Source organism: Phaethon aethereus (genome assembly GCF_964289735.1).
Source record: "Phaethon aethereus genome assembly, chromosome: 2".
NCBI classification, from domain to species: domain Eukaryota; kingdom Metazoa; phylum Chordata; class Aves; order Phaethontiformes; family Phaethontidae; genus Phaethon; species Phaethon aethereus.
Window position 1 is genome coordinate 58297960 of NC_138582.1, and position 26977 is coordinate 58324936.

Genomic DNA, 26977 nt, shown 5'->3' on the forward strand with positions numbered 1-26977 from the left:
ACCTACCTTCCACGTTGTAGAAGGTTGCTGTGTATCTTTGGTCCCAGGCACCTAAGTGTACCTTTAGCCTGAGGAGATACTACACGAAACCCATCTGTCTGCTTTATGCATTTACAGAATTAGGTCTTCATTGGTGGGTTTTCTCTTCTGAGGCAATTTTTTATCATCACTACTTACAGGGTATTGTATTTGATATTGAAAACTCAAGATTGTTCACCTTAAGTTTAATTGCAGTTTTATCCCAGAAGTGCAATAGCAGAACGCTTCAAATAAACAAGTCAGCTGGGGCAGGAGGGGTTGGGTTTTTTGTTAAACACCCCAATTTGATGTTCCTCCCCAAATACTAATCTTTACTGAAGGAGTTGCAAGGGGGAAGGGAAGTAGGATTTAACTTGTGTTCCAGTAGCCTTTTCAGTTCCTGTTTTTTATTTCAGTGCTGGTTGAAGTACTTGTGAAAATTGCTCACCTGCAGGAAACATGAGGTCGCAGTACGTCACGGCGCCCACGGTCACTGTCCTTCTGTTCCTGCTGTGGATCCAGTCGTCAACAGGCTGCAATAAGGCTCTCTGTGCTAGCGATGTCAGCAAATGCCTGATACAGGTACAAGTCGCCTTGCCTTTATGCGCTTTTAAGCATTTAAGATTCTGAAGCTGTGCCTTGAAAAGATGCAGTGATACAAATAACTGTATTTTATGTTACATAGTGTCTTTTTAAAGAAGTTAATTTGGTCTCCTGCACATATAAATGCAGATTAACATGCATTTTATAGATAATATTAGGTGTATGTGTATATGGGCATGTTTCTTTTTTTAATGGAAACATTTTCAATTAGTGGATTATGATTGCTGGATTATTGTTAGAAGCTACTACCAGTCACGCTGTTAGTTTTTGTCTCTTTCTTCTTTATTAGTGATATTATGAACAAGCAGCAATTTAAAACAGACATTTTATTAGAAAGGTTTCTGGGGGCAACAATTTTTTTTTTTAAAGATAAGTGCAATATCAGCAGTTCAAATGTGCTTACAATGTTCCCATATCTCTCTGAGATGTTCCCCTTCTCTGTTCCCCTTAACTATCTGTCCACTTTCTTAACTCTACCAGCCCGGGCAGAGGGTCAGTCGTCAATGCCTGATGGTCTCCATAACATCAGGTTTGTAGAGTCAATGAAAAGATGCCTAAAATATCACGTGAGAGAACTAACATGAGTAGGGACCTAACTTTGTCTTGGAGTCCTGAGGTGCACTTGGGAAAGCTTTTTGATCCGGAGAGACCTATGGCCATTAATGGTAATGAGCAAGCTCTGAAAGCGTGCGGGTCTACCTTAAAAAAACCTTACAAACCAAAAACCCCCAAAAAACCAAAATGCGTCCAAGTTGAAGTTGTAGGCCATCGATATTAAACTCAAATCCAGTTGCTGCTTTTGACTCACTGTATGTAATGTCCACACAGTGAAAGAAACAGACTAAGACCATCATAGAACAGTTTGGGTTGGAAGGGACCCTTTTAAGGTCATCTAGCCCAGCGCCCCAGCAGTGAGCAGGGACACCTTCAACTAGAGCAGGTTGCTCAGAGCTCCATCCAACCTGACCTTGAATGTTTGAGGGGCATCTACCACCTCTCTGGGCAACCTGTGCCAGGGTTTCACCACCCTCATTGTGGAAAACTTCTTCCTTATGTCTAGTCTAAATCTGCCCTCTTTTAATTTAAAACCATTACCCCTTGTCCTATTCTAACAGTTCCTTCTAAAGAGTCTGGTCCAGCTGCCTGAACCAATTCAGGGCTGACCAAAAGCTAAAGCAAATTATTAAGGGCATTGTCGAAATGCCTTTTAAACACTGACAGGCTTGGGGCATTGACCACCCCTCTAGGAAGCCTCTTTCAGTGTCTGACCACCCTCTTGGTAAAGAAATGCTTCCTCATGTCCAGCCTAAACCTCCCCCGGCACGGCTTTGAACCATTCCCACATGTCCTGTCACTGGATCCCAGGGAGAAGAGATCAGCACCTCCCTCTCCATGTCCCCTTCTCAGGAAGCTGAGGAGAGCAGTGGGGTCGCCCCTCAGCCTCTGTTTCTCCAAACGAGACAAGCCCAAAGTCCTCAGCTGCTCCTCAGAGGACATTCCTTCCAGCACTTTCACCGGCTTTGTTGCCCTCCTCTGGACACATTCAAGGACCTGGTGAAGTCCAGGTGACTGGAAAAAGGGAAACATTGCACCCATTTTTAAAAAGGGTAGAAAGGAGGACCCTGGGAACTACGGACCCATCAGCCTCACCTCTGTGCCTGGAAAGGTCATGGAACAGATCCTCCTAGAAACTCTGCTAAGGCACAGGGAGGGCAGGGAGGTTATTCGAGACAGCCAGCGTGGCTTCACCAAGGGCACGTCCTGCCTAACCAACTTCATGGCCTTCTCTGATGGAGTGACCACATCACAGAAGAGCTACCGATGTCATCTATCTGGACTTCTGTAAGGCCTTTGACACAGTCCCCCACAACATCCTTCTGTCTAAATTGGAGAGAGAGGGATTTGATGAGTGGACTGTTGGGTGGATGAGGAACTGGTTGGATCGTCGCATCCAGAGGGTAGTGGTCAATGGCTCAGTGTCCAGATGGAGATCAGTGATGAGTGGCATCCCTCAGGCGTCCGTATTGGGACCAGCACTGATTAGTATCTTCATCAATGACACAGACAGTGGGACCAAGTGCCCCCTCATCAAGTTTGCAGATGACGCCAAGCTGAGTGGTGCAGTTCACATGCCTGAGGGATGGGATGTCATCCAGAGAGACCTGCACAAGGTCGAAGAATGGGCCTGTGTGAACCTCATGAGGTTCTTCTATGAAGAAAGGCTGAGAGAGTTGGGGCTATTCAGCCTGGAGTAGAGAAGGCTCCGGGGAGACCTTATTGCAGCCTTTCAGTGCGTAAAGCCTTTCAATACTATAAGAAAGATGGGGACTTGACTTTTTAGCAAAGCCTGTAACAGGACAAAGGGTAATGGTGTTAAACTAGAAGAGGGCAGATATCGACTAGGTAGAAGAAAGAAATGTTTCACAACGAGGGTGGTGAAACCCTGGCACAGGTTGCCCAGAGAGGTGATAGATGCCCCATCCCTGGCAACATTCATGGTCAGGTTGGACGGGGCTCTGAGCAACCTGATCTAGTTGAAGATGCCCCTGCTCACTGCAGGAGGGGTGGGCTAGATGACCTTTAAAGGTCCCTTCTAACCCAGACTGTTCTATGATCTTGTGACCTTCACATCCTTCTTAAATTGTGGGGTCAGCTGCAGCTTTTTTAAAAGAAACCATTTCTTACTGCCTCTTTGTAGACTGGAAATGCAAAAGCAGAGAGCACATATATCATATGCTGGTAATGTGCTAGTATGTTTACTGTAAATGTATGATCACAGTATGAAAAGTGATGCAGAAGTGGCATGAAGCATTTCCATGTTTACTTCATTCCATTGACTTCTATATAACAATTGTCTGGTTCACAAATAAAAATACTTGCTGGATTCACGAAGGAAGATAATTCATCCTACAGTAGGATGACTGTAGGATGAACTGTTGTCTTTCTGGCTTCTGCACTGCCGTTGCTTTAAAAAATAAATAAAAAAAAAGAAAAGAAATTGCCATTGCTTCTAACTCATCCACGGTCTGTAGAATTGTTAAATACAGGAGCAAGCAAGAGGCTTTTGACTTTTGCATTTTCAAAGACAATGTCAGTGTTTTTGCTGGTACGTTGGGCATTGAGCACTGTGACAAACCGATGCAAAAAAAGTTCCTTCTTTTGCATTTTTTTGTGTTGCCTCTGGGCTTGAAACCTTTAAAAAGTAAGATGCCAGTTGTGTCACTGGCTGTACGAGGCACTTAAATAGCAAGCACAGTGGTGCGGATGTGTTGATACATATTCAGGAGAAAGCAGTTGGTCCAGATCAATGGAGATGAAGGGAAAAACAGGGAAGATTTATTGTCTCCTTTTCCTCTGCCGCTGAGGGACTCTACCATCCATAAAAGTACAGGCGTCTCCTTCCCACTTACCTTTTATCAGAGTCGAGCTTGGGACACCCAGCATTTAAACTTCATTTTTACAAGCCCATCTGAATAGAGTAGAGCCCAGGAGGAGCGGGGGTAATGCTACCGGAGTCGTTCCTCGGCTGGGGATAAGGTGGCTCCTGCGGCTGTGCTCGACTGGGGGTATGTCGGCACGGCTGTAGCGACGCAGCTCCGCGCGTGCAGAGACACCCCTCTGCTGCTTTACTTGCTGTAGGTGGGTTCTCTCTTTCCTTCGTACGGGTGATGTGAAACCCCTTTTTAAAGCGTTTGCCTAAAACCGAAATCGTGCGCAATTCCCCAAGACCCTGAAGTAACCCAGAACTGTGTACAGTTAGGGGGGAATGCCGCTGTTCGTTTTCACCGTCTGGCTGCGCTCTTCCTGCGAACGGGCCTGACATACCAGTCAGTATTCATTCTTTATAGCAGAACAGATCAGGTCAGACTAGTCTGATTGTGGATATGAAGACTCCTAACGCATTGACTTACAGCGATTGTCATCTTTCTTCCTGGCTTTTTTTTTTTTTAAATTTTGTTTTAAATCTTCAGCGCTGTTGTGGCAGAAGCGCCGCACTGCTGTGTGAAGTGCGTGTTATTTCTTGGGTAGGTATACAAGCAGAGTATATCCGTGTATTTTTTTTTTTTCCCCCCTCTAAACTCTTCCTTCTGGAGAAATCTGAACTTAAAAATAAATTGCTGTGTTGAGTGAGTTCCCTTGACTATCGCACAACATTTTTCCCTGAACTATTCTTATAACTGTTCTAGTTTGGCAAAATCTGTGGCTTGAAACCAAGATAATGTCACTCGGAGACAACTGGGGAGCAGACAGAATGTGAATGTTTGTCATCTGCATCTGCGTGCAGAAAGTGAAGCCGCTTTTCTTAGAGGCATAATGAGACAAAAGGCCTCCTCTCTCGAAAAGCATACAGTTAACATAAATATTTTTGCCAGCATGGCTAGAAGTCAGTACAGTCATTACTGCCACTCCTTAGGAGCTGCTGTGCTTAAGGGTGGTCCCTACATAAATATTTATTTTGTTAGATCCAGAACAGAACATGAGATCAACAACTCGCACGCATTCAGCTTTCCTTTTGCATCTTGAGGCCCTAGCTTAATTGGTGCTCTCGTAGTCTACTTCTTATTTTTCTGTAAGCAAAGGCCTGTAAGAAGATGGCTTCAGGTGTCTCTCCACACAAGCTTAGCCTTCACGGAAAAACTTCCTGTAGTTGTTGAAGGAGTTGTGGGTAAGACTTGGGAGCGCAGGCAGAGTGGGACCACAAAATCAGGTTCCGTGAAGGCTTTGGGTGTAGCACCTTCCCCTGTGTCTGGGATCGGGGCGTTGAAGTCGGTAGCTGACCATTGCCTTGCTTTTCAGGTAGGCCACCGAGCCCTGGGCGCGCACGACGTGCGTATTGCCGTGTTTGTTCTAGCACGTCTGTTTGTTGGCTTGGACGCATGGGTTGTGTTGGTGTTTACATGTGTGGAGGAGACGAGGAGGCCAGTTAACGCTCGCTGGGCGGCGCGGAGGCGTATATTGTGTCCTTGCAACACGGAGGAAACCCTTGAAGGCAGAAACCTCTAGGATGGGACGTTCCCGCAGTTGTTTGTCGCAAACGGGTTCGAGGTGAGCCCCGGGCTGGCTCTCGCGGTGCGAAGCTACCTGCAGCAGCCGGGCGCGGGCGGGACGTCCGTGCTGTGCCGGAAGCCGAGCTTTGCTGCCTCATCGGCAGCAGCTCTTCAGCTACAGCTGTATGTAGGAAACAAGCGGTGCTCTAGTTCAGGCATGGGTTTCAGGTCTTTCTAAAGAGGGACTGTTTTCCGGAGAATACAGAGTTTTCTCTCCCAGACGCTACATGCCTGCGGTCCCCTTGGCTGGTGCAAGTATCGTTCTGATGAAAATCTCTCTTCGTCTTTGTCTTCACCTCCTGTTAATCTTGTGTACAAACTTGTCAGCTTGGAAGGATTTCCAAGACATTTTAGCCCTGTGGCATGAAATAAACACCACTCCTTAACTTCAGGGCTTAGGCATCTAAAAATTACTTCTTGTGTGTGTGTTGTAGCTGTAGTACGTAACACAGTTGGGTTAACAAAACAGTTCTGGCTGGTTTGCTTCCAGGAGATTTCTGTTATTAAACTGTTCTAGGAAAAAACATTAACTCTTTTTCTTTCACTTCCCCCTTCCAGTTTGTAAAGCTGTTGCAAATGCCTTCAGGTCCTGTTTTTCGCTGCACTGAGAAAATAGTCTCTGCCATTTCAAGAAAGCTTTGAAAAAATGCAGATGCTAAATACCGTGTAAAAATCTTTATTTGTTCTCTGGAGCAGAAGTATCTTTACTGTACAAACATGCCTGCTTCCTATTTAGTGCTATTTAGGCTTATTCCTTGCCTGGCAAAATACATTCTCCGATGCACCTTCAGTTGTTCAGCTTGGGAAGTTGCCAGGTTCACTTATGAGTAATATTTTTCTTCCACTGACGCCTTGCCACCCCCAGCTATCAACAAGGAACGTTTCTCATTCTGCCTCGCTTCACCCACGTCTCATGTAAGCATTCTTTTAAAAAGATGTATCCTGTACAAGTATCCAGTGTGGATGAGTCAGGCAGAAGGACTCCAGAGTGGTTAAGGAAACCATGTATGTGCAAACACATACATGGAAAAACATACAGTTATTGCCCTGAAGAGACAGCCGAACTCTGAGAAGGGGGGAGCTGGAGAACTGTGCAGAAGACTAATGAGGTTGCTCTTTCTTCCCTCCTATCCCTCCAAGTTTTTTTAAAAAAAAAAAAAAAAAAGCTTAAAAAAATAGAAAATAAAAAATTACACTGCTCATAAGCCCTTCCTATAAAAATAAAGTTGTTAAAATACTGGTAGGTATGGTGATGCTATCCTGAGCTACTGCTTATGCGTATCGAAGCTAAGCAGAATTTTTTTACTATGTTGCAAATGTATAATTTAAGGTTACATTTAATTCAGTGAGAATACTCCTCTTAGACTCACAGCAGTACAATCTATAAAACCGAAACAACTTAAATCTAGTGAATTTCCTGGCTTTGATTTGTACATTGCATTTAATAGTTTACGGAGAATCGCCTCCTCCCACATACTGACTTGTTGGTGTTGCAATGTCTTTAATAAGTACAAAGTTGTTTGTGCAGTTTTGCTGCTGAAGAACAAATACACAGGATATTTTTAATGCTGATATGTATTAATATTATACTCTGGCCAAGGTAACAGTATTTTACTCATGGTTGTTTCTAAAGTTGTTTTATTCAGGCTTTTTTATTCTCAAGGCTGACACAATCTGTTTCTCAAGTGGTAAGATAAATATTTTAGAAATGCGTCATTCATTCACATAAGTCATCTTTCTAAGTTTGTGGTGTCTCCTCTTGTGGAAAAAGTTGTATATTAATGAGCCTGTTTTTCGTCTTTCACTTGGAAACAGCATAGTAATAGGTGACATTAATAACTTTGAGGATGAAAAAGTAAAAAATCCTGCTAGTTTTCCACTCTGTAAATACAAACTCAAGACGTAGCGAGGCTGCATATTGCAGAAATGCACGCGGACACGACGGCATTCGCGCTCGGTCGCTCCGCAGGGCAAACGGTTCCCATCAAACTCTGCGGGCGACGGCATTTCTCGGCATTACGTAGAACATGCAGGAGTGTGTGAATTTTGTTTCTTTGCTGGCTTCAGGAAGATTTGTCATCAGGGAGGAATCAATGCATTTATCAATGAGATCAGTGCATTTATACTGCATTAGTACGTTGTAGCGTGTCTGCGGCAGGTTTGGGTGTTCAGTTTCAGTCTGGAACTTGGAGCCCTGCAGCTTCATCTGCTGCATTCTTAAGCCCTGCCCTGTCCCCCTTGCTCTGGCCTCACCCTCCGAAATGCGCTTGTCGGTCTTCCGTGGGCCCGCGCGAGCTGGTGCGGGAGATCCCCGCGCAGCTCTGCCGGCTGCGGAGATGGGCAGTCGCCAGCGTTGCGGAATACAGAGAGAGCGGGGCTGGTACCTGCATCTCTCTGCCTTGCCTTGCAAACTCACTCACGGTGTTTGGTGTAAAAAGGCCTCCTTTCTTCCCTACCCGATGCTTCTTCACAGCAGCAGGCAAAGAATTACTTAAAAAAATGGAATTTTTCTTCCGAAGGCGCTACAGAAAGACTTTGAGGGTGATGCCTGTGTCTGCCCGTAAGGAGCGGCGTCCCTGACCCGGCTGTGGTTAGCTGAGGTGGAGCCTCGGGTGGCGACTCCAGGTTAGGAGAATTTCATGCCAAACCATCTTCCCGCCCTTCCCTCCTGTCCACATGTGTCTCCCGACCACACCGCGGCGTGTCCCTCCCCTGCCTCTGGAGAACAGGATCAAAGGGCAGGGGTGGACGTCCCCCCAGTCTGGCATGTCACGGAGATTTGCCGGTGGCTCTTCCAGTAAAGCTGGGGGTGGGAAGGATCCCGTGGTCAGCGTTTCCAGTAACGGGATTTTGTTTTCTCACCAGTTGTGCGTAAGGTGATAGTTAGGCAGACGTCATCAAAACCAAATTCTTAGGCGGGACAACCAAATGGGACTTCTTGGCTGTCCACGTTTTGCACTATGGCGTGATCCAAGCCCATATATTACCATCACGTAGCTGCAGTCTTTTGGCCGAACTGGAATTACTAGTACAGATTTGAGCTAGAGGGAAGGAGACCGCCTGTTTTTTAGATTTCCTTCATCCATGTAGGCTATTTCCATGCTCTGAGGTTCACAAGTGTGTGTCTTCAGCAGAACTACTAAACCAGTGCCTTCAGGTTTCGGTAACATGAGGAGAAAGGTTTGTTGTCTTGCTTCCATGCCTTTGCTGTTTTTCTAGCTTAATAACAGTTAAAGAAAAATCTGTATGCATACCGTTTCACTTTCTAGAGGCTCCAGAAGTGTTGGAAGTATCCCAAGGTGTCGATTTTGGGGGGAAGAGGGAGAGAGTCGTTTTCATAATAGAAAAAATGAATCAGCTGGGCCTGAGGAAAAAACCTGATCAGTTCACTAGTGCTACAAATGGAGAGCGGTGTGTAACAAGCATTCCGAGATGCACAAAATCCTGTGGTCAGGTCACTTAGCCGAGTAAGTTCCTCTGAGAATCCACAAATAGGTGTGACAGTAGGTGTTGTGTATCTGCTTGAGTATGCACATGGCTGCTTACAGTAACCTCTTTTTTTAGCTAAATTATAGCGTACGCGTACTCCTTATATATAAAGAAACATCCTTCTTTGAATTTCCTGTTGTGATGGGAAAAACATTCAAAGAACTTGCAAATTCAGGCATACGTGGAAGTACATGCACCTTTCCCATGAATAGGATTTTTTTTTTCTCTTTTAAATGCTTCCTAGCCGACTTCAGATTTGTCTTTAGAACTTCTCTTTCCAAAAAACCCAAAAAACTTGTAAAAAATCCTTTTGTAAACTAAGATCGGTTCTTTGGCTGGAACTGTTTTACCGTTTACTCACTGTATTAGCGTACTAAGCTTTTTTAATGCCGTAATTTGAGTTGCGGCTTGAGGAGGAATTGCTGTGCCGCGTGAGGATTTTGCATCTGGGGTTGCTGTGGTGTAATGAGTTTCTGTTGTTTTCAGGAGCTGTGTCAGTGCCGCCCTGGGGAAGGGAACTGTTCCTGCTGCAAGGAGTGCATGCTCTGCCTGGGCACACTTTGGGATGAGTGCTGCGACTGTGTTGGTAAGTTTGCATTTGTTTGGGATTTTCTTCTTTTGTTTTTCTTGGTTTTTTTGGGTTGTTTTTTTTTTTTAAATTGCTTCCTCCTGCCACATGCTGAGCTAACAGTCTTATAATAGAAGTAAAACATCGGGACAGAATCTGTGCTTTAAACATCTTACAGCTCATTCTGTGGGTACTAAATAAACTACTGTGGGGAAGCAAACATTTGAAGGCTGTATCTGCTCTGTGGAGTGGGTGGCGGTGGTAGTCCAGGTTTTGCTTGGTTAATGTCATTCCAACACAAACTCCTTTCTGAATTGTCATCTTGAGGAAACTGTGCAGCACCTCCTTCATGGGGTTGGAAGCTGTACAGAGGTTTCTAGCTGTAAACTGGATTGAGAGGTAGCGCACAGGGACACTTGGTAGGGATAGCGCACTGTTCCCTTGAGTTCCCTTGTGAATCTAGTAGTCAACATGCATGGCCCAGTGTTTTCATCGTGCTTTTACTTGCAGAAAGAGCTCTTTGTGGAGGTTAAGAGAGAGGCATAGAAGTCCTTACTGTAGGATTAGATGACAGTCTTAACAAGAACAGCATTACTAACAGGTAGTGTTCAGAGATTCCAGATATCTGCAAGTAAATGCTGCCCCTGCTTAAGGAGGATGTAATCCAGTTCCATCTCTTGTTTTAAATGTATTGAAAGCTTCATCCTCCTGTGGTTGCTGTAAGTCTCCCTCTGCTGCCATTCAAAATCCACCTGGCTTCCATGAAAGGGATGTGTCCTGAGTGTTGTACCTGCCCTCAGCTTCTCTGGCTCGCTGGGTCTTCTCTGAATTCACGAAGATGGTTGGCTTCAAAATGCTCCTTTTCAGTGCAGTCCATTGCTTCTCCTGTTCCATCATGATGTGCACATGCTTTCCCACATCCTGCGTTTTGCTTGGTTCTGGATAGCTTACCTTTGCTTTACTGTCTTTCAGTAAGCAGCAAAGGGGCATGGTCTTGCACATGTGTGATTCTTCCCAATGGCATAAAGTATTTTCAGCCCCTGCACCTGTGGAGGATATACACTTAGAAATAGGTCTTAGAATTTGTTTTCCCTATTTGATCTAAAATCTTTTAGTGAGCTCCTTGAAAAGTGAAAAATATACATATATCTCCTTTTTTTGCCATCCCCTTTGTCCTTTCCATGTCGTCTTGATTTTTGTAATGTAATACTAACGTGTACTGTTATCATTTTCAGTCATAGGGGTGGGGAATAGGATAGTAGGTTATTTCTCTAATTCAGAACTATTATCTGCTGTAGAAAGCAAGGCCAATCTCTTGTAGGGAGAGGAAGAACCTACCTCTTGGGATTGTGAAGCAAAAAAGCTGAGTGCACACACGGGTTTTTTTCTAAATTTGCAGATTACTCACTGTTCTGCTGCTGTTTCCTATGGTGTTATCCAGGAGATAAGTTAATGAGGTTTCAGGTTCAGTTTCCCAGTACCGAGTAAACTAAAACATTTCCTGATGGTTCTGTGGGTGCCTCAGACCTTGTTGGTTCTATGGTAAGGTCCTATTCTTCTTCTCTTCAGTGTAGGGTCATCCTTGCTGTAGCTTTACTCAAATGAGGAAACAGGAGTGCATGCCATACCCAGCTTCCTGGAGACAGTTCCTTGCTGATACTTAAGTTGATATTTAAGTGTCTTTATAAGCTGATCACATCTAATGTAAAAGCAGATAGGTTGTCATGTCTTTTGGGTCATTTCTGCTCTGGGGTCAGGAATTACCTCCTACCTTCCAGCATTAATTCTGCTTCTGGTCAGTTGTTGTCCTGAGTTTTCTGTGGATCTTCTCTCCTTTCTCTGAGAGGGACCAAGACAGTAGAAGAGGGAGGAAAACAGCAGGTTCCTCCCTTCCTGTTTTTCTAAGCTTTCTGGGTTAAGCTCTTCTAGTCCCTCGTGTAAAGGCTTGTCTCCTTCCATCATTTCAGTAGCCCATTTCTGCATTTTCTCATTTAAGAAAGATGGAATAGGACTGTGTACAACTCTGTGGGCTGGCTAAAATCTCCATGTGAGGACTGTGATGCTAGAAGGGAACTTGGATTTTCAGTAACAATATGTAGTAAAAGATGGGTAAGAGGAGGGTACAAAAGAAGGAAAAATACTTAAATTGAAAGGATTATTGCATGGCTTGTTACAGTTGAATACATTTGTGTTTCAGTTGCAGGAGACCTAGCTCTATCATATTGGCATAGTTATGTTTTAAATTCTGGTTATCAAATTTTGTCTTAAATCATTGGCTTCCAAAGCAGTCATGTTTTCCTTACCAGTTGTTCTTAAGTTAAGCTTTTTTATTTTTGCTTTAACCAAAGCTACTATATTATAATAACTATTATAAAATCATAATTATTAAAATACTTTTCAAAAAATAGTAGGAGAGGAGGATCTTTGTGCAATGAGCAGTTACCCATTAAACTGTGAGCAATGGTTTCTTGGTACCACCTTAAGATTATATTTTCATACTGGATTGATATGCACACATACTGTCCACATTCTGCAGTAATTTGATAAACAATTTTGATGTTATTTTTTTCCTGTGTGTCCTTCTTATCAGTGAAATTTATTTCCTGAATCCAACCTGACAGAGGGAGCTTCTAGAAAGACTCACTGATTTCCATTTCCCAGCGTTAATAGAATTGCATCAGTTAAAGTGTACATCTCTTGATGTATCTGTACAAAACTGTTCCCTGGTCTGGTATCTTCCTAATGTACATTTTAGGTGGGCATCATTTATTACAATTTTATAGTGAATATTCCAAGTGCTTACTAAAAGGTAATATTGCAGTGATAGCAATTTTTGATTAAAGCAGTGAGTCCAGGAACATCTGTGAAGAGCAAACCTAGTTGAGAGGAGCAGGAAAATAACTGTTCATGGTAGGAAGTTTGTGTAAGTGGAATTATTTTTCAGTGTGACCTGATGTTGTTTGGAGAAGAGGCTTTCTTTTTTTTCCTTCTACCTAATACTTGGCTCACCCAGACTATCTTGTGTTGTTCCGATTATTAAATGTGGGTAATGCTAACCACTGGCTTAAGATTTGCCAGATCTCATGCTAATAGTCATGGACGAACTTCAGTCTGTTTCGTTCATTATGGAAATCCATCTACCTAGATCGAAAAGATTGTGGTTTTGTATAAGGCTGTAGTTAAACACTGTTTCTGAAGCTGGAGTTCTCATGTATCTGTGGGCAGGAGATGCTTCTCTGCTCGTGTGGGGCAAGTAGACTTTGGACATTTATGTCCTGTATCGCTTTGATACTTTAAGGATTGGTGTACTTTACAGCAGTAGCTGTCTAAGACCGCGTCTGTGAAACTACCCAAAACGATATCCAGATGTACATGAGGAAAATGGATTCGTCTGTCTCTTGCCAGGTGACTTCTAGTAGTCTTTTATGGCTTCTGAGTTTAAACACCTATGCAGATACAACTTTGCCTTTTAATCTTGGTGGTTTCAATGTTTGGATTAAATCAAGATACCCTTGAGTTTCATTGCTAGTAATAAATGTTAGTGTTTAAATGGTTACTGAAAAACTGGCACCTGCATTGCACATTACAAAAACATTTTGTAAGAAGTGACAAAGAGAAAAAAGATTATGAGGTTTCAAAAAAAGTACCACAAAATATGTTGAAAAAGAAGGAAGAGGTAACCTGGAAATAAGCATTTTGCCTGGAGTGACCCCTCCAACGAAGTGGCAAAACAAGGTTCATCTCAGCTGTCTCTAAGCAGGTAAAGTAATTCAGACTCTGGCTCCCTCCTGATAGTGATCTTTGCATCTCTGGCAGACGATTAAAAAGATCTAGTGCATTGTTGCAGCGGATGAGACCAAATACTTGAATTGTGATCAAAAGTTTCAGGTACCTCAGGACTTGTCAAGATACTACCTTCATTCAGTTGTAAGCTTTCATTCCAGATTTACGCTAGTATCGATTATACTGTGCTTTGACTTTTTTCCCAGGGGAAACAAACGTTTGGTTGAGCTCTTCATATTCTAAACTGTAATGCTAGCATAAAAAGGCAAGCAAAGTGCTGTTTAGATGAGGTTTTCCTTTTCACTTGGATCTCACAAGTCACAGGTGTGTTTTGTGGAAGTCTGCAGGGATCTGAAACCTGCCATTACAGAAAGCGTGTCCTGCTGTATTTGGTGGCACTTGCTGTTGAGCTAAGAGTGGGATATGTATGAAAGGGCCCTGTTCTGCTTAACAAAAAAAGCAATTTTAATTTTCTAATTATTCCCGCCTGTTTCAAGGAGAAGAGCTTAGGGAGTTTCGTGTAACTTACTGTTCCGTTCCTCTGCAGGTATGTGCAATCCGCGCAATTACAGTGACACTCCCCCAACATCCAAGAGCACTGTCGAGGAGTTGCATGAACCAATTCCTTCCCTTTTCCGAGCGCTGACAGAAGGGGATACTCAGCTGAACTGGAATATCGTTTCCTTCCCTGTGGCAGAAGAACTGTCGCACCATGAGAACCTCGTTTCCTTTTTAGAAACAGTGAACCAGCCACAGCATCAGAACGTCTCTGTTCCAAGCAACAACGTCCACGCACCTTACTCTAGTGACAAAGGTAATGAGTATAGTGTCTAAATTGATAGCGTTTCCTCTTGTCCCTTCCAGGAGCCTTCTCGGTGCATCTTCTGCGCTTGTCTGTGCTCGCTTCTCCTTTTCCCTCTGAATAAAGGCTGAAAAATTCAGTCTTATTTTGAGCGTGACGTAACAAAAGGAGTGAGGCAAAAGTATTGAGGAACATGGAAGATGGTGTTAAAGTGTCTGATGATCTTAGGAGGTGCTGAACCACATGAGTTTGTTATCTCTAATTCCTCTGGTGGCACGAGGCAGTTTGTTCACGTTATTTCACATGCACCGGCACGGTATGTTCTTTGATTTCGAAGCAGTTACCTGTAGCTTAGGAAACAGGACAAACCAAAAAACGAATTCAAATCTTGTATCAGTGCAGAGGTAGGCAACTGAAATGCATGGCTTCAGAGGTTTGAGAAAGCCACATGCCATAAACCATTGTATCTGGACTAGATGTTTCTTTCTTTCTCTGAGCTGGCATAACCTGAACTCTTTAGGAGGATGGTTTGTAGGAAATCCAGGATTAATAGTAAACCTGAGGAAGATTAGCAAGATTGCTCTTTATGTTGAGGAGGGACATGTGACAGGCAATCTTAAAAATAAGCAGTTTGGGGGCGAGGGTTCAACTTACAGACTCATTTGTCTTGTTTTATATCAAGTTTTTTATATTCTTACCTACAGTTTAGAGGACAGACTTCAGAATATTGTCTGCTGGGGGCAGGGGTGAAGATGAGAAGTTTGAGGTAGTGACAACAGTGGCATAAGAAAAATACTCTCTGCTTCTTGGTTTCCATACTAAACCTGAAATACTTTTCCCTGCAAATCATTACATCAGGCTTAAAAAAAATCTCATAAGCAGTTCGTAGTGAAATTGCTGCTTAACAGGCAAAAAAGAGCATCTGATTTGTTTTATTAGTGTAATTAATGCCTTGCTTCCTTCCCAACACACACTTTAAATATTCGTAACACCATATGTTGCTGTTGTGATGGCTCTTTTATCTTATCAATGAAAGATTCCGTAATTGATGGGCACGCTGCTTTTCCATACCACTGTGAACCTTTAACCTAGTTACGTTTCTGAGTAGGACTGCTGTTGATTAAATGGGACCGTAATGGCAACTTTTCTGATTTCCTTTGGTTAAGGCACGTTAAAACATAAATTAATTCCAGAACTGGGAAACCAGATGGTCAGAGAACATCTCATTCATATGTGTTTGGCATTACTGAAGCACTTGCTCGCCATGAGAATGATGCAGAAAGCCATGTTAAATGACAAGCCACAAAAAGCCCTGTGTGCAAACACTACCAGTATTTAAAGATGTAAATTATACACGGGGGAAAAAAATTATGCTTGGAACAATCTTGAATATATCCCACTGTTCATAGGTACAGTGGCCCAGATGGCTGTTCCCTGACAGTCCTTTACTGCCATATCAGCAGGATGGTCTAATGATAGTTTTGTTTTAAACTTGGAACTTGCATTGCATCTCAAGGGTGTGGAGGAGTTTTGAGTTTAACAACACAGACAAATACATAACACTGCAATTTTTTCTTAGTCAAAAGTCTCAATTTATTTTACTAAGAACGTGTTGGAGATTAGGTTGAGGGTGCTTTCACTGGGATAATGACAGTCCAAAAACAACAGTTATATTTGGAAATAGTTACCAAATGCCACTGGTTTTTGGGCTTCAGTAGACACTTAGAACAGAAATAAAGGTCAGAACTGTTCTTGTAATCATTGGCTATGCATCCTCCATCTTAGTGATCAGTGAAGAACTGGAAAAGGTAGAAGATGGCTGTCAACATCCTAAACTTTTAAGTATCTAGATATGTAAGCCTGTTGAGGAGTCTGTCATTTCTTGGCCACAATGTAGATAACTTTGTAGTGCTCTTCTTTTACAGAAGTCATATTAAAGCTTGCTTATAAAAACACGTATGATTCGAGCAGTGAGAAAGGAGAAGGTGGAAAGAAAAGTTGGCTTGGTCAGTTGATGTTTTTTATGGTAGAAGCAAGGACAACTGGGGGATTGTACCTCTTGTGCTGGATGTTGCGTGAGCCAGGTTGCGGCATTGGTTTTAATACTTTTTTTTTTTTTTTAATGAGTTCAATGGGGACGCAGTAACCAAAAGGTGGAGGGGTGGTAGGTCAAGTGCCAAAGACCCTAGTGAGCACAGGCACAGAGAGGGAGCCCAGGAAGTTCCTGGAGTCTGATGGCTTCTGCCCATGCGAAGTTCAGTCACACAGTCGAGTCGCTGTGGTTTAGCAAGCTAGCATGTGCTAGAACCACGGTAGTGGAGGGTGGGCCTGCGCCTGTGAATGTGTGCGTGCTCAGCTGCAGTAAATACAAGCTTAGCCTGACCATCGTCTCTTTACCCTTTCCTTCTCCCCAGATGTGCTGCTAGGCGTAAGGGCAGATCTTAACAAATGGAGATGTCCTTCGGGTGACTTGCTAAGCAGTTGTCTTCAAGGCTGTGACATTCAGGGATTTCAAAGAATATTCCTGTGAGCGGGAGCACAGATGCTTTAATGGTTTCTTGACAGTGCTGTGCCTCCTCCATTTTGTGGTGCTTCTGTGGCTCCTGGCGTGCTTCACTCCAACATGGTGTGCTGGCAGCAGCCTATTTCTTTTATTGCCTGTAAAGTGAGAGGGGCTAAGGAGAGGTAGATTTTGGTAAGTAGTCTCTCTGCTGTCTTCTGGAATACATCCCAAAATTTGGGAAGGCTCTGCCTAGAAATACTCCTTGTCACATCACCTAACTGGGTTCTGATTTTAATTTCAGCATGCGTTCATGCAGGGACCCGCTGTCAAGCTGGTCTGGGGTGCCAGACTTGCTCGATGCAGTTCTGGGTGGGTGCCAGGAAAAGCAGCAGCAGCTGCAGGATCCAGCGAGCTTTGTGCCTGAGCACCGTGAAGCCCGGGAGGGCAGCTGTGGATCCGGGAGGAGGTGGGGTGCGGTGGGATATAAAGCATTCCTTTCTCACCCCAGCCTACCGAGATCCCGTGCGGCAGGCCTTGAACTTCCCCGTTATTATCTTAATGAGTGTCTTCCCTTTCCTCCTGTGAATTGACTTTTAATGTTCCGGCTGCCAAAGTATGTGTGCGCTGCTGTCGTTCTTCCCATCAGCAGTTTCTGGCATTTGAACTGCTACTTCAGAGAGGATTGCGATGATTATTAATCTAGAGCTACATTTATACTTTATTCTTTTTCCTTTGCTTTTAGCTGATACCCTCAGAGCTCTGAACTGTGAGTTCAGACGTTTAAATAAGCTTAATTGTTTCAGATGATGACAGGATGTTGGCGAGAGAGGGGAACTAGATAATCTTTTGGCGACCGATGAAACAAAAATCCGTGTTGTAGTAGTTAAGGGTTTCTGACGCTGCTTGGTGACACGGGGGATGGCGTCCACGCTGCGCTTCCACTCCCCCCAGTGCCATCCAGGTAGAGGAGCGCTACAAATGCAGTAAAGTGGCACCTACCTCAGTAGGGACTCTAGGAAAACGTCTTTTTTTTTTTTTTTTTTTTAAATGTTTCTTTTATAAGTTCTGATCGGCATGAGATGGTATGGCTGCTGAAGGGACAGTTACCTTTTTAAAGTACTTTTAGAGCTGCCGATAAACAGACCAGCAGACAACTGAACTTACATAGCACCAAGCATACTGGGAATTGTCATTAACTGGGAAAGCTTTTTCATCTTGTAGATAGGCATTTTTCCTTAACTTACAAGAACTGAATTGTTTTGTCTTCTCCAAGCTGCTAAATTCTTCCGTAGTGCACCAATACAGATCTCACTTGCAGCATAGACAGTATTGTAGCAAAGCTTGACAGAAACATGAGTCCATTTCTTCTGGTCATTTTGAATTTAGACGTGATTGTTGTTTCTCCTACATAACCTTCGTTGAGTATGAATTGGGGGGAAAAAAGTGAGAAACTCATGTTCTGGAAAAAAAAGAATGCTGATGCATCCTTCTCCCTCCCCATACCTGTAGTCTGTAGTCCTCGCTGTGTGAAAATTGGCAAAATGCAGATGAAAGAGCTGTTGCTGCACTAAGTAACATCATTTTTATCTACACTGAGGGAGCCAAGTGATGACTATGTAATTAGGTTTGTGAAACAATTTAAATACTCTCCCGGATCCCAACTGAGCCTGTAGGTATGTATTTTTTTTTTTCCCCTGTGTACCTGTTTCTGAAGCCTATAAAGAGGAATGATGCGAGGAACTCTTCTTTTTTCAGTGATTCAGCATCTACACGGGCACACAGAGGCTGCTGAGGAGGGGACCAGGAGTGTCCCTTGATGAACAAAGTGCACCCTGGCCAATGTGACTCATTCAGACCTGGCAAGTCTTGGAGCGAGCGAGACTTCAGGAACGGTTTGGTAGTGTATACAATGGAGCATGTCCTCCAGCTGCTTACGAGAGCTACTGGGCACCAGCCAGGTCTACTGCTGGCTCTGGCCTGCTGTGTACAGTCTGTCCTCTCCCCTTCGCAGCATTTTTGGACTGGTCCTCTAGGACCTAATCCTCTTGGCTTGTGTGCAGGCGGAAATAAACTTTCTTCTCCACGCTCCAGTCAGTCAAGATTAATGTCCTTGGTTGTTGCTGCCACCTTAATAAGGTTGAGGTTTGGCTTTGGTTCACATTTTGGTCGGAGTGTGGTCGAGGAGACCAGTCTCTGCAGTCTCACAGGGCCTGACTGCTGTTATCTGGTTCTGCCAGAGTTATGGGCCTGCTGCTGCCCATCTTCCAGCCTCCTTCCCCTGGAGATATCTTCACTTGTGCAAAAGAAAGGCTTACGTGCCTCCAGCTGGGGTGTGATGCACAGAGGGAACATGCCAGGCTGAGTGGGTCCTCATGGGGAGGGAGTCACTCTGGGCATTTCAATCCTCTGAGGAGATGGTGCTTGAAAACAGGGCCAAGCAGTTGTCTTTGTAGCGAAGAGCTAGATGGTGTCTCTGTGTATGTCAGAACTACCATAGGGATTCTCAGCAGTGCATTAAAAGCTGGATGCTGCTGCTCTGAAGACAAGAGGAACAGCTGGGACTAGCCATCTCCAGCTACAAGGAGTAAAAGGGGAAGGACAGCCTTCGGGTAGACCAAGCCTGGACAGTGAGCCCTGCTGTCGGAGGAATAGCAGAGGCGAGACTACTAGGAGGAGATGCCAGTAAGAGCCACTAGCTGCCTCATACATACTGCTGCTGGAGGAGGACCAGAGCTTGGTTTTCTAGGGATGGTACGACAGTTGTGCCTATATGCTGCCGTACACGTGCTCCACTCTTTGTGGTACAGCCTGCTTTTCCACAAGGCTGCGTCTGTGTCCTGAGCCACCAATGTAGCGCATACGTTGGTTGGATTCCACTGAGCAGCAGACAGGAACTTCAGGCATAGGTAGTTCAGTGTCATGGATCTTTGCATCCTAGAAATGACATGCTCTTCTTCCGCAAGAGGTTTATTTCAAGTTTCAGCAGGCATAAGCTGCTCTTCTGACTTCTGCAGAACTTCTGAACTGGTACTGTCACAGATGAGGCTAACACAAAGGTGAACACAGGCATTTCCTAACACAGACGGGACTGGTCATTCTCTGGTGTGAAGACAGGATGCAAGCGCTGGGAGCAGCTAACCCACCTCAGAGCGTGCAGAACCTTCCCGACAGCCTCTCCTGACCTACTGGCTTTCCTTTGCATGTTGCAAGTAGGAGTGCGGTGATCAATATGATAGCAGTGAGCACTTCTAGCCATCCTTGGGAGAGCACTCTGGTTTCTTTAAAAGAGTTTTTCCACTACTGTCTAGAGAGAGCAATGAGTCATTTTGCTTTCTCAAGCTGATCCGGAGATTGGGTCAGTCAGGTGGAGATGGCATCTCAAAAGCTGATTTTGCAGCAAGAAACCTTTCTGGATTAGCCAGGACTGCCTGTGTCGGGGCAGAGGCTGTGTGCCTCCAGCTGACATCTTCTAAGAATGACCTTATTTATGGCATTTAAGGTCAAACTTGAGAAGAAAACTACTAAAAAGGCATCAAAGGAGGGAACTGAGATTAAGCAAGTGGGTATAAAGAGAATGAATACTTCTTAGAGAAGTATTATATATATTTTCTTAGAGAAGTATTATATATATTATAGAAGCTTCTGTAAGATTCCTGTGCTTGCACACCAGCACTGAACTGGATGACTGATGGGACACTGCTGCTTCGATCTCGTGATGGACACTGCCTGGAGACTCACTTCTACTTTTTCACACCCTGCTCTTCCACTGAAAACCTCCTGTGAGGAGTGAGGGGGACAGATACCTGGGAGTGCCTGGGCCTCCTGAGAATGGAGGGCATATGCTCCTTCTTGGGACCCAGGCAATCTTAGTTTTTTTGTCGCTGGTGATGAAATGTTGTCAAGTCCTTGTGCGTTCTCTGTAACAAGATGGAGCTGCTGTGTGGCACCTAGGTGGTTCCTTGACTATGACGCTGTGGTGGCTGCCTCCCCTTACTGCTTTTCAGCTTTGGCTGAGGACTTCGGGTATACACCTGGCTGATGCTCAGTGCTACCACAGCATACGCTTCCATTTTGCTCTTTCCCCTCTCCTCTGTGAATAAGGTGTCCTTATTGAAGCAGGAGATATGTTGGTTCATTTTAGGCAGAGGTTTTGTTCTCTGAGAACTCTTTCTCTGGTTGCTGTGCCTCAGGCTTTATTATAAAGGGTCATAGAAATAGCAGTGCCAAAAATGGGATGGGACATACACAGCCACAGTATATTTTGTTGACATTCCCAGCAGTACTTCAGGTACTCCAAGATTTTGTGGACAACTGCAGCTTTACGCACAGCACGGCTTTCCTGGGAGCAGAAAACTGCTTCAGCTATGGGTCTGCACTTCCTCCCCAAGAACCTTATTGCCTGTTGCATTGCGTACGGTGTCTGCAAGAAGTGTACATCAATTCAGAGCCTGAACAAGGCAGTTAATTCTCTCTTGCTTTCAGTGGGATGGCAGCATGTCCTTTGACCCTCTTGCAGCTGTTTATGTAGTAGTAAAAGAGTTTGACAGTGATCAGGGTTCCCTCATGTTTTGACATTCCCATATGTGTTTTGACAAATGAAAATTCTTAGAAGGGTAGGCATGGTTTCCATATGTGAAGGAGGAGGACGTGTCCACAGGAAAGCTGGCAGGTACATTGTGCTCTCTGCTATGTTGTGTTGTTCCTTGCCACGTGCCCAGAGATCATCTATTGTTGGTGCTGGGGAAACTGACTGCATAGATCTGATGGCTTGTGGGGTGTTGAAGAGCCTTGGTGGCCTCAACTCACCTTTGGACCTCACCTTAGGAGCTTGCCATGAGATGTGCATACTACTGAGGTTGCTAATCTGTGGGGCACCAATGTTTTGAAGGGGAGGTTCTGGTGCACTTCAGCCTCCCAAGACTTACTCACAGATAAGAGACTGAATAAATGCTATGGTTAACTACTACACTGCTCTGGGAGTCCTTTGGTTACTCACCCTTCTCCATATCTCCATAATCATAAAAAAACAAACCAACACTGTCTTGATTTAACATTTGTGTTTGTATTATGTTTTTCTAATCCATGTTGGAATGTAGGTCAGTATGTTTCTCCTGGATCCAAGCACCGTAAGTAGTAATAGGCTAGAAAGCCCCTTGACACCCCCTGCTTACAAATCTGTCTGATGTGTGCGGGTGAGACATTCATGTTTGTCGACAGCTTTCAGTTGTGCTTTTCCCCAAAGCGTGCCCCGTTATGCTGGGGGTAAATGTGATGCAGTGCAGGCCCTTTCGAGGGTGAACAAAGTTATGGTGTAATCACCTTGTCAGCACAGAAGAAAGTTGGTAGAATCTGTCAGCTTGGAGAACTGGAAGTAGACTGGGGAGGGTTGTTTTTGTTTTATAATTGTGGTGAATGCTTCAGCTTCAGTTGGAGGTTGCACCACCAAACTTCATGGCATTTCAAGTAGTTGCATGGATATTAGCAGAATAGAGTCGATGCTCGGGCAGAAGGGGTTTCTTAATCTTAGTAGTAAAGCTGGCATTGTTGCTATAAAAAGGAGAAAAAAGTGCAGTTTCAAGTTGAGGAAAATGGGATTCTCTAGCTCTGTGATTTAATGTAGTTTAAGAATATTGCTGACTTGGGGGAGTGTTTACATTTAGATAAGTGGCTTTTGGTGTTTTTTAAAAAACTTCTTTAAAACTGAACTTTTTAATGAGAGCATATAATAATTGCTGGCAACTGTGAAAGTGGTATCTTGATGATAAAGGTATTACCTTCAAAAGACACATGCTTGCTTCTTATTTTGGCATAGCCCATCCTTAGACTTTAAAAGGTATCCCTCATAACCGTGGGACACACAAAAAAACCCATTCTTGCCTGTGACTATAGAAATAAATTAATCCAGAGGCAGAGCAGACAACAGGTTGAGTTGTAGACACTGAAAACTTGAAGTTGGCAGATCACACCTTGGGCCTCTGTCTTTTCTCTCTGCTTTCACTATCACCTTTTTTTCTTTATGCCTCATAGTCACGATGATTTGCAATCCTACTTCAAAAGCTGCACATTTTATTGATTTTTAACTAACCTTTAAAAATATTTTAAGACCTTTTAAACCAAATTTTTTCCCCCTCTTGGTTTAGAACACATGTGTACTGTGGTGTATTTTGATGACTGCATGTCAATACATCAGTGCAAGATCTCTTGCGAGTCCATGGGAGCATCCAAATACCGATGGTTTCACAACGCCTGCTGTGAGTGTATTGGGCCAGAATGCATCGACTATGGCAGTAAAACTGTAAAATGTATGAACTGCATGTTTTGAAGCAGGAAAATTGTAATATAGCGATACTGAGGCCAAAGTAATCTCTCTCGGATAAAGAGACGGGGATTGCAAATACTGCCTTTTGGTGGAGTGCCTACTGGTTGCAATTAAATGTACCTGGTTGAAAAAAAAGATGTATAAAATCTGAAAACTTTTTTCTTTTTTTTTTTTGTAATTCATTTAAGCAAGGCTAACTAGTAGAAATTTCAACACTATGTTTTAAGTTTATTTTTCTTTATTTCTGCTCAAATGGTACAGCCATGCTCATCCCTGCTGTTCTGATTGTTTTCCTTTGATTTGAAAGTATTGACTATACAGGTTTTCAGAATGTAGTATATCTTGTAGTTTAGAGTAGGGAAACCTTAAGAATACGGTAATGAGATTCCCATCAACTAAGTTCAACAAATAACTAAATGGCTGTTAGGTTGGAGGGGGCTGCTTGTTCTTTAGGGGCTGGGTTTTTTTGGTTTTAGTTTCTGGTTTTGTTTTTTAACTTTATTATCTTTCGGTTTTTGAGCTTAGCTTTCTATTGTGAAAGTTATATTTGGGGAAGAAGAAAAATTGATGCTTTCTCTTCAAGTTCAGTGCATGGGCTGTCATGGATAAAATCCTAACTTCTTAGAAGGGCTGCCCAACAAAACACTATGTATGGGACACTTTTCTTCCAAGTTTCATTTGCCCCGCTCTCGTAAGTACATTGGAGCCTGTGTTAAGTAATTTATATATTTAAAAAAAAAAAAATCTCTTCAGTCTCCTCTTAGATACCAAAATGAAGCTGTTAAGTGCAGTTGCATCTCCCTCCTTTTGCACTGTTCTCTAGGGTTGCTTATTCCCTGAATGTTCAGTCCAGTAAAGGAAACATGAAAGGTTGTTATGGGTTTAACAACTAAATGAATAAAGAACAACAAAATGACATGAACTAGTAAGTGGTTCAGGGTTACCAGTTGAGCAGTTGGCAGTAGGCATGTTCCCATTTAGTAGTTTGCTGTGAATATTTATTCCAAAATGTAGTTCTTTTTTTTTCCCCCCACACAAAATGTCATCACTGAAGAAGGGAAGATGTGTCTGCAAAGGCAAAATTAGGATGTTCTGAATTTAGAATATTCTGTCCTTTTTTCTATGTAAGAGTTTGAATGCGTTGATGGTTACATATGACCCAGTTAGGTCTCCATTGATAATGGTACTAAGTACAAGAAGAAAGTGTATGAGTAGTTAATGATCAGCTTTTGGTATTTATAATGATGTGGGTTTTAACTCCTTGAAATTTTGTTTAAATGCATATATGCATATGCACACACGAAAAAGAATTTAACTATTCATGTTTCTCTCACTAACCTCAGTCTAGAGGGATTAAACTGTTTTCTAGTTACACCTGTCTATCTGTACCATGTACAAATGAAAGCAGTAATTTTAAATTTATTTTGTTGAAAAGTTTCCCTGAATGTTTTTTTCATTTTTTTCTCATGATACAGTCCTTTCAATAAGGTGAAATAATAATAATAATAAAAAAATCTACTCTTGTGAAATAACACTTTCTTCAGTCTCTTTTTCAGCTGTAAAGAAGTACTTGAAAGATGAATGTTCATTGCTTTGAACTAGTGCATAATGGAATACCTTCATACTTTAAACTTGCAATTAAGTGATAAAAAATCATAGACGTGAATGGGAAAAAGATTATCACGAAGGAGTTGTTCTTCCTATATTTGACAATTCATGTTATCTTTTGTTCTGCTTGAATTTCTTAAAATGAATGGAGAGAAAGAACACGTTAGAGTAGTTGTGAGTGTTTTTACCTGGAGGGTGATGCATCATCCTTCTTGACCAAGATAAGGAGACACATAGGAAACATTGCTACAGGTCATTAGCATGCTTTGGATCCTTGGGGAGTGGGAGGGATGGGGGGCTGGCCTAACAGGTGCCCAGGAAACACTGTGGGGAACAGCATAAAAATGTAAGTACAGTTGTCTGGGTTGTAGTGGCCTGAGAGTAGTTGGTGAGGATGCACACCTTCTGGGGCTTGCCTTACTTTTTGTAGTTCCTGATGCTGTCTAGAGTTTGCTGTAAGCATTGTTGTATATGCAAATGTCATACAGCATCATCCAGTGTATTTTATTACAATGAATGTTTTAAGAAGTATTTTAATAAAAAGACATTACCGGTTCATGTGTTTTCTTTTTCATGATTTTTCTCAGGGCAAATGTTACCAGAAGCAAAGTATAAAAGTTACTGATCTAGATGGACAGAGTAATACAGAGAGTTGTTAAATCTTGAACACTTTTTTCCAAACCTAAAATTGTAGTTTCCTTTTAAGTTTTTTTCATAAATCAATAAAACAGAATTTTATTAACAGTTAAAATATTCTTTCTGACAGAAATCTATTAATTTGGAAGGTTGTTTATTTAGTCTTGCTCCATTTTGCAAGAAAAATGATTATTTATTTTGGGGGCTCTTATTTCACCTAGGTCTGGATACCAGCAAATCACAACCTACATAAGTGCTTTAGAATACTTAATAACATGCTGTGCTTCAAAAACTCTTCTGGGTAGGAATCTTGTCCAGGTAAAGCATCAGCCAGTTCTATCGCTGTCCTTCGGGATAGAATTGTAAAACACCAAACTTAAGGGGAAGCAAAAAAGGCAACACATATAATAAGAAACTACCCAAATACCTAGTCTTTTGGGGTTCTGACTGAGAAGAAGGGGTTGATGGCCTTTTGTCATTCTTTCTCTAAAAGTAGCAAAGCTTTTTGTTGCTTCAGGTTTTGGTGTTTGGGTTGTTTTTTAATTTGTTTCTCCCCACAGGCACTTGTTGGTCCTAAGTTTCAGAAGCATTGACACCATGCAGAGAGAGTAAGTTCAATGTTGGTCATACTGTGACATTGCTTTCCTGTCATTTCTTAGGGTTCCTGGCTTGCTTTTAGTACGTTTAATGGATTTTACATCTAGTACTTAAAAACTGAATATAAGAACACCTGCTCACATCTCTAATAGCATATCTATGGTGTCTCCAGTATCCATCCCAAAATTACAGCTGCTTTGATACCAAGCCTCCCCTCCTACTCACTGTCTGGTCTGGTTTGATGTTTGCTGGCGATAGATCACACACAACAACATGCACAATGCTCCAGTCTCTCCATCAGCAGGCACGTGAGACATGGAGGCCCCTGTGACTTGTGGTCCCCTCTCCAGTGGCTGGCCCTTACACCTCCATGCACACAGCAGAGAGACCCCCTCACCCAGGAGAAATTTCATAAGAAGACAGGACAGACCATGGTGATGAGGTACCTGCAGGGCATGGCCAGACAAGTGTACTGACCGGCAGCTTATTTGCAGCTTACCAGCCCCTTTTACCTTCTTATCCCTCTTTTTCCCCATCTTTGTCCCTCCCCAAACAACCTTGATCCCTCCCTTCCCCTGCCTTTGGTCCTTCTGCTGCAAATCCTGACATAAGTCTTGTGCCATCCCAAAATGCTCTTCCCCTACATCCCAGGAGTCCCATACTCCCACAGGCAATAACTCCCATAACTCACAGCAATGGCTGTCATGGGGCAGCCCAAGGAGGGGCTCATTTCTCTGGGTACCATATTGGGGGTTCCCAACCTGCTGTTGTGCCACTGCCCTCCTTTGTGCTCATGGAAAGGAGCACTGATCACATAACCTAATGTTTTGCTGATCATAATGTCTGCTGGGTTTTGTAAAAGAAACACCTGTACCAAGATTTGCCACATGCTCTTGGCATGATATCTTTCACCAAGCAGTACATCATTAAAACTTGTGCTACCCACATAGCAAAGCATACTTAGACACAAAAATGTTGCAAGGAACACGGCAAATCCCTTTCA

General features: G+C 43.2%; 1 protein-coding gene across 1 annotated transcript; it reads left to right on the forward strand.

The window, feature by feature from the left end:
• Positions 1 to 477: 477 nt before the first annotated feature.
• TWSG1 (twisted gastrulation BMP signaling modulator 1) lies at positions 478 to 24595 on the forward strand (the record flags this gene model as incomplete). Its single annotated transcript, XM_082014626.1, has 4 exons — positions 478 to 600; positions 9645 to 9744; positions 14057 to 14323; positions 22955 to 24595. 4 exons carry the CDS (start codon positions 478 to 480, stop codon positions 23134 to 23136), a joined length of 672 nt encoding a protein of 223 aa, XP_081870752.1. The 3' UTR covers positions 23137 to 24595.
• Positions 24596 to 26977: the final 2382 nt, after the last annotated feature.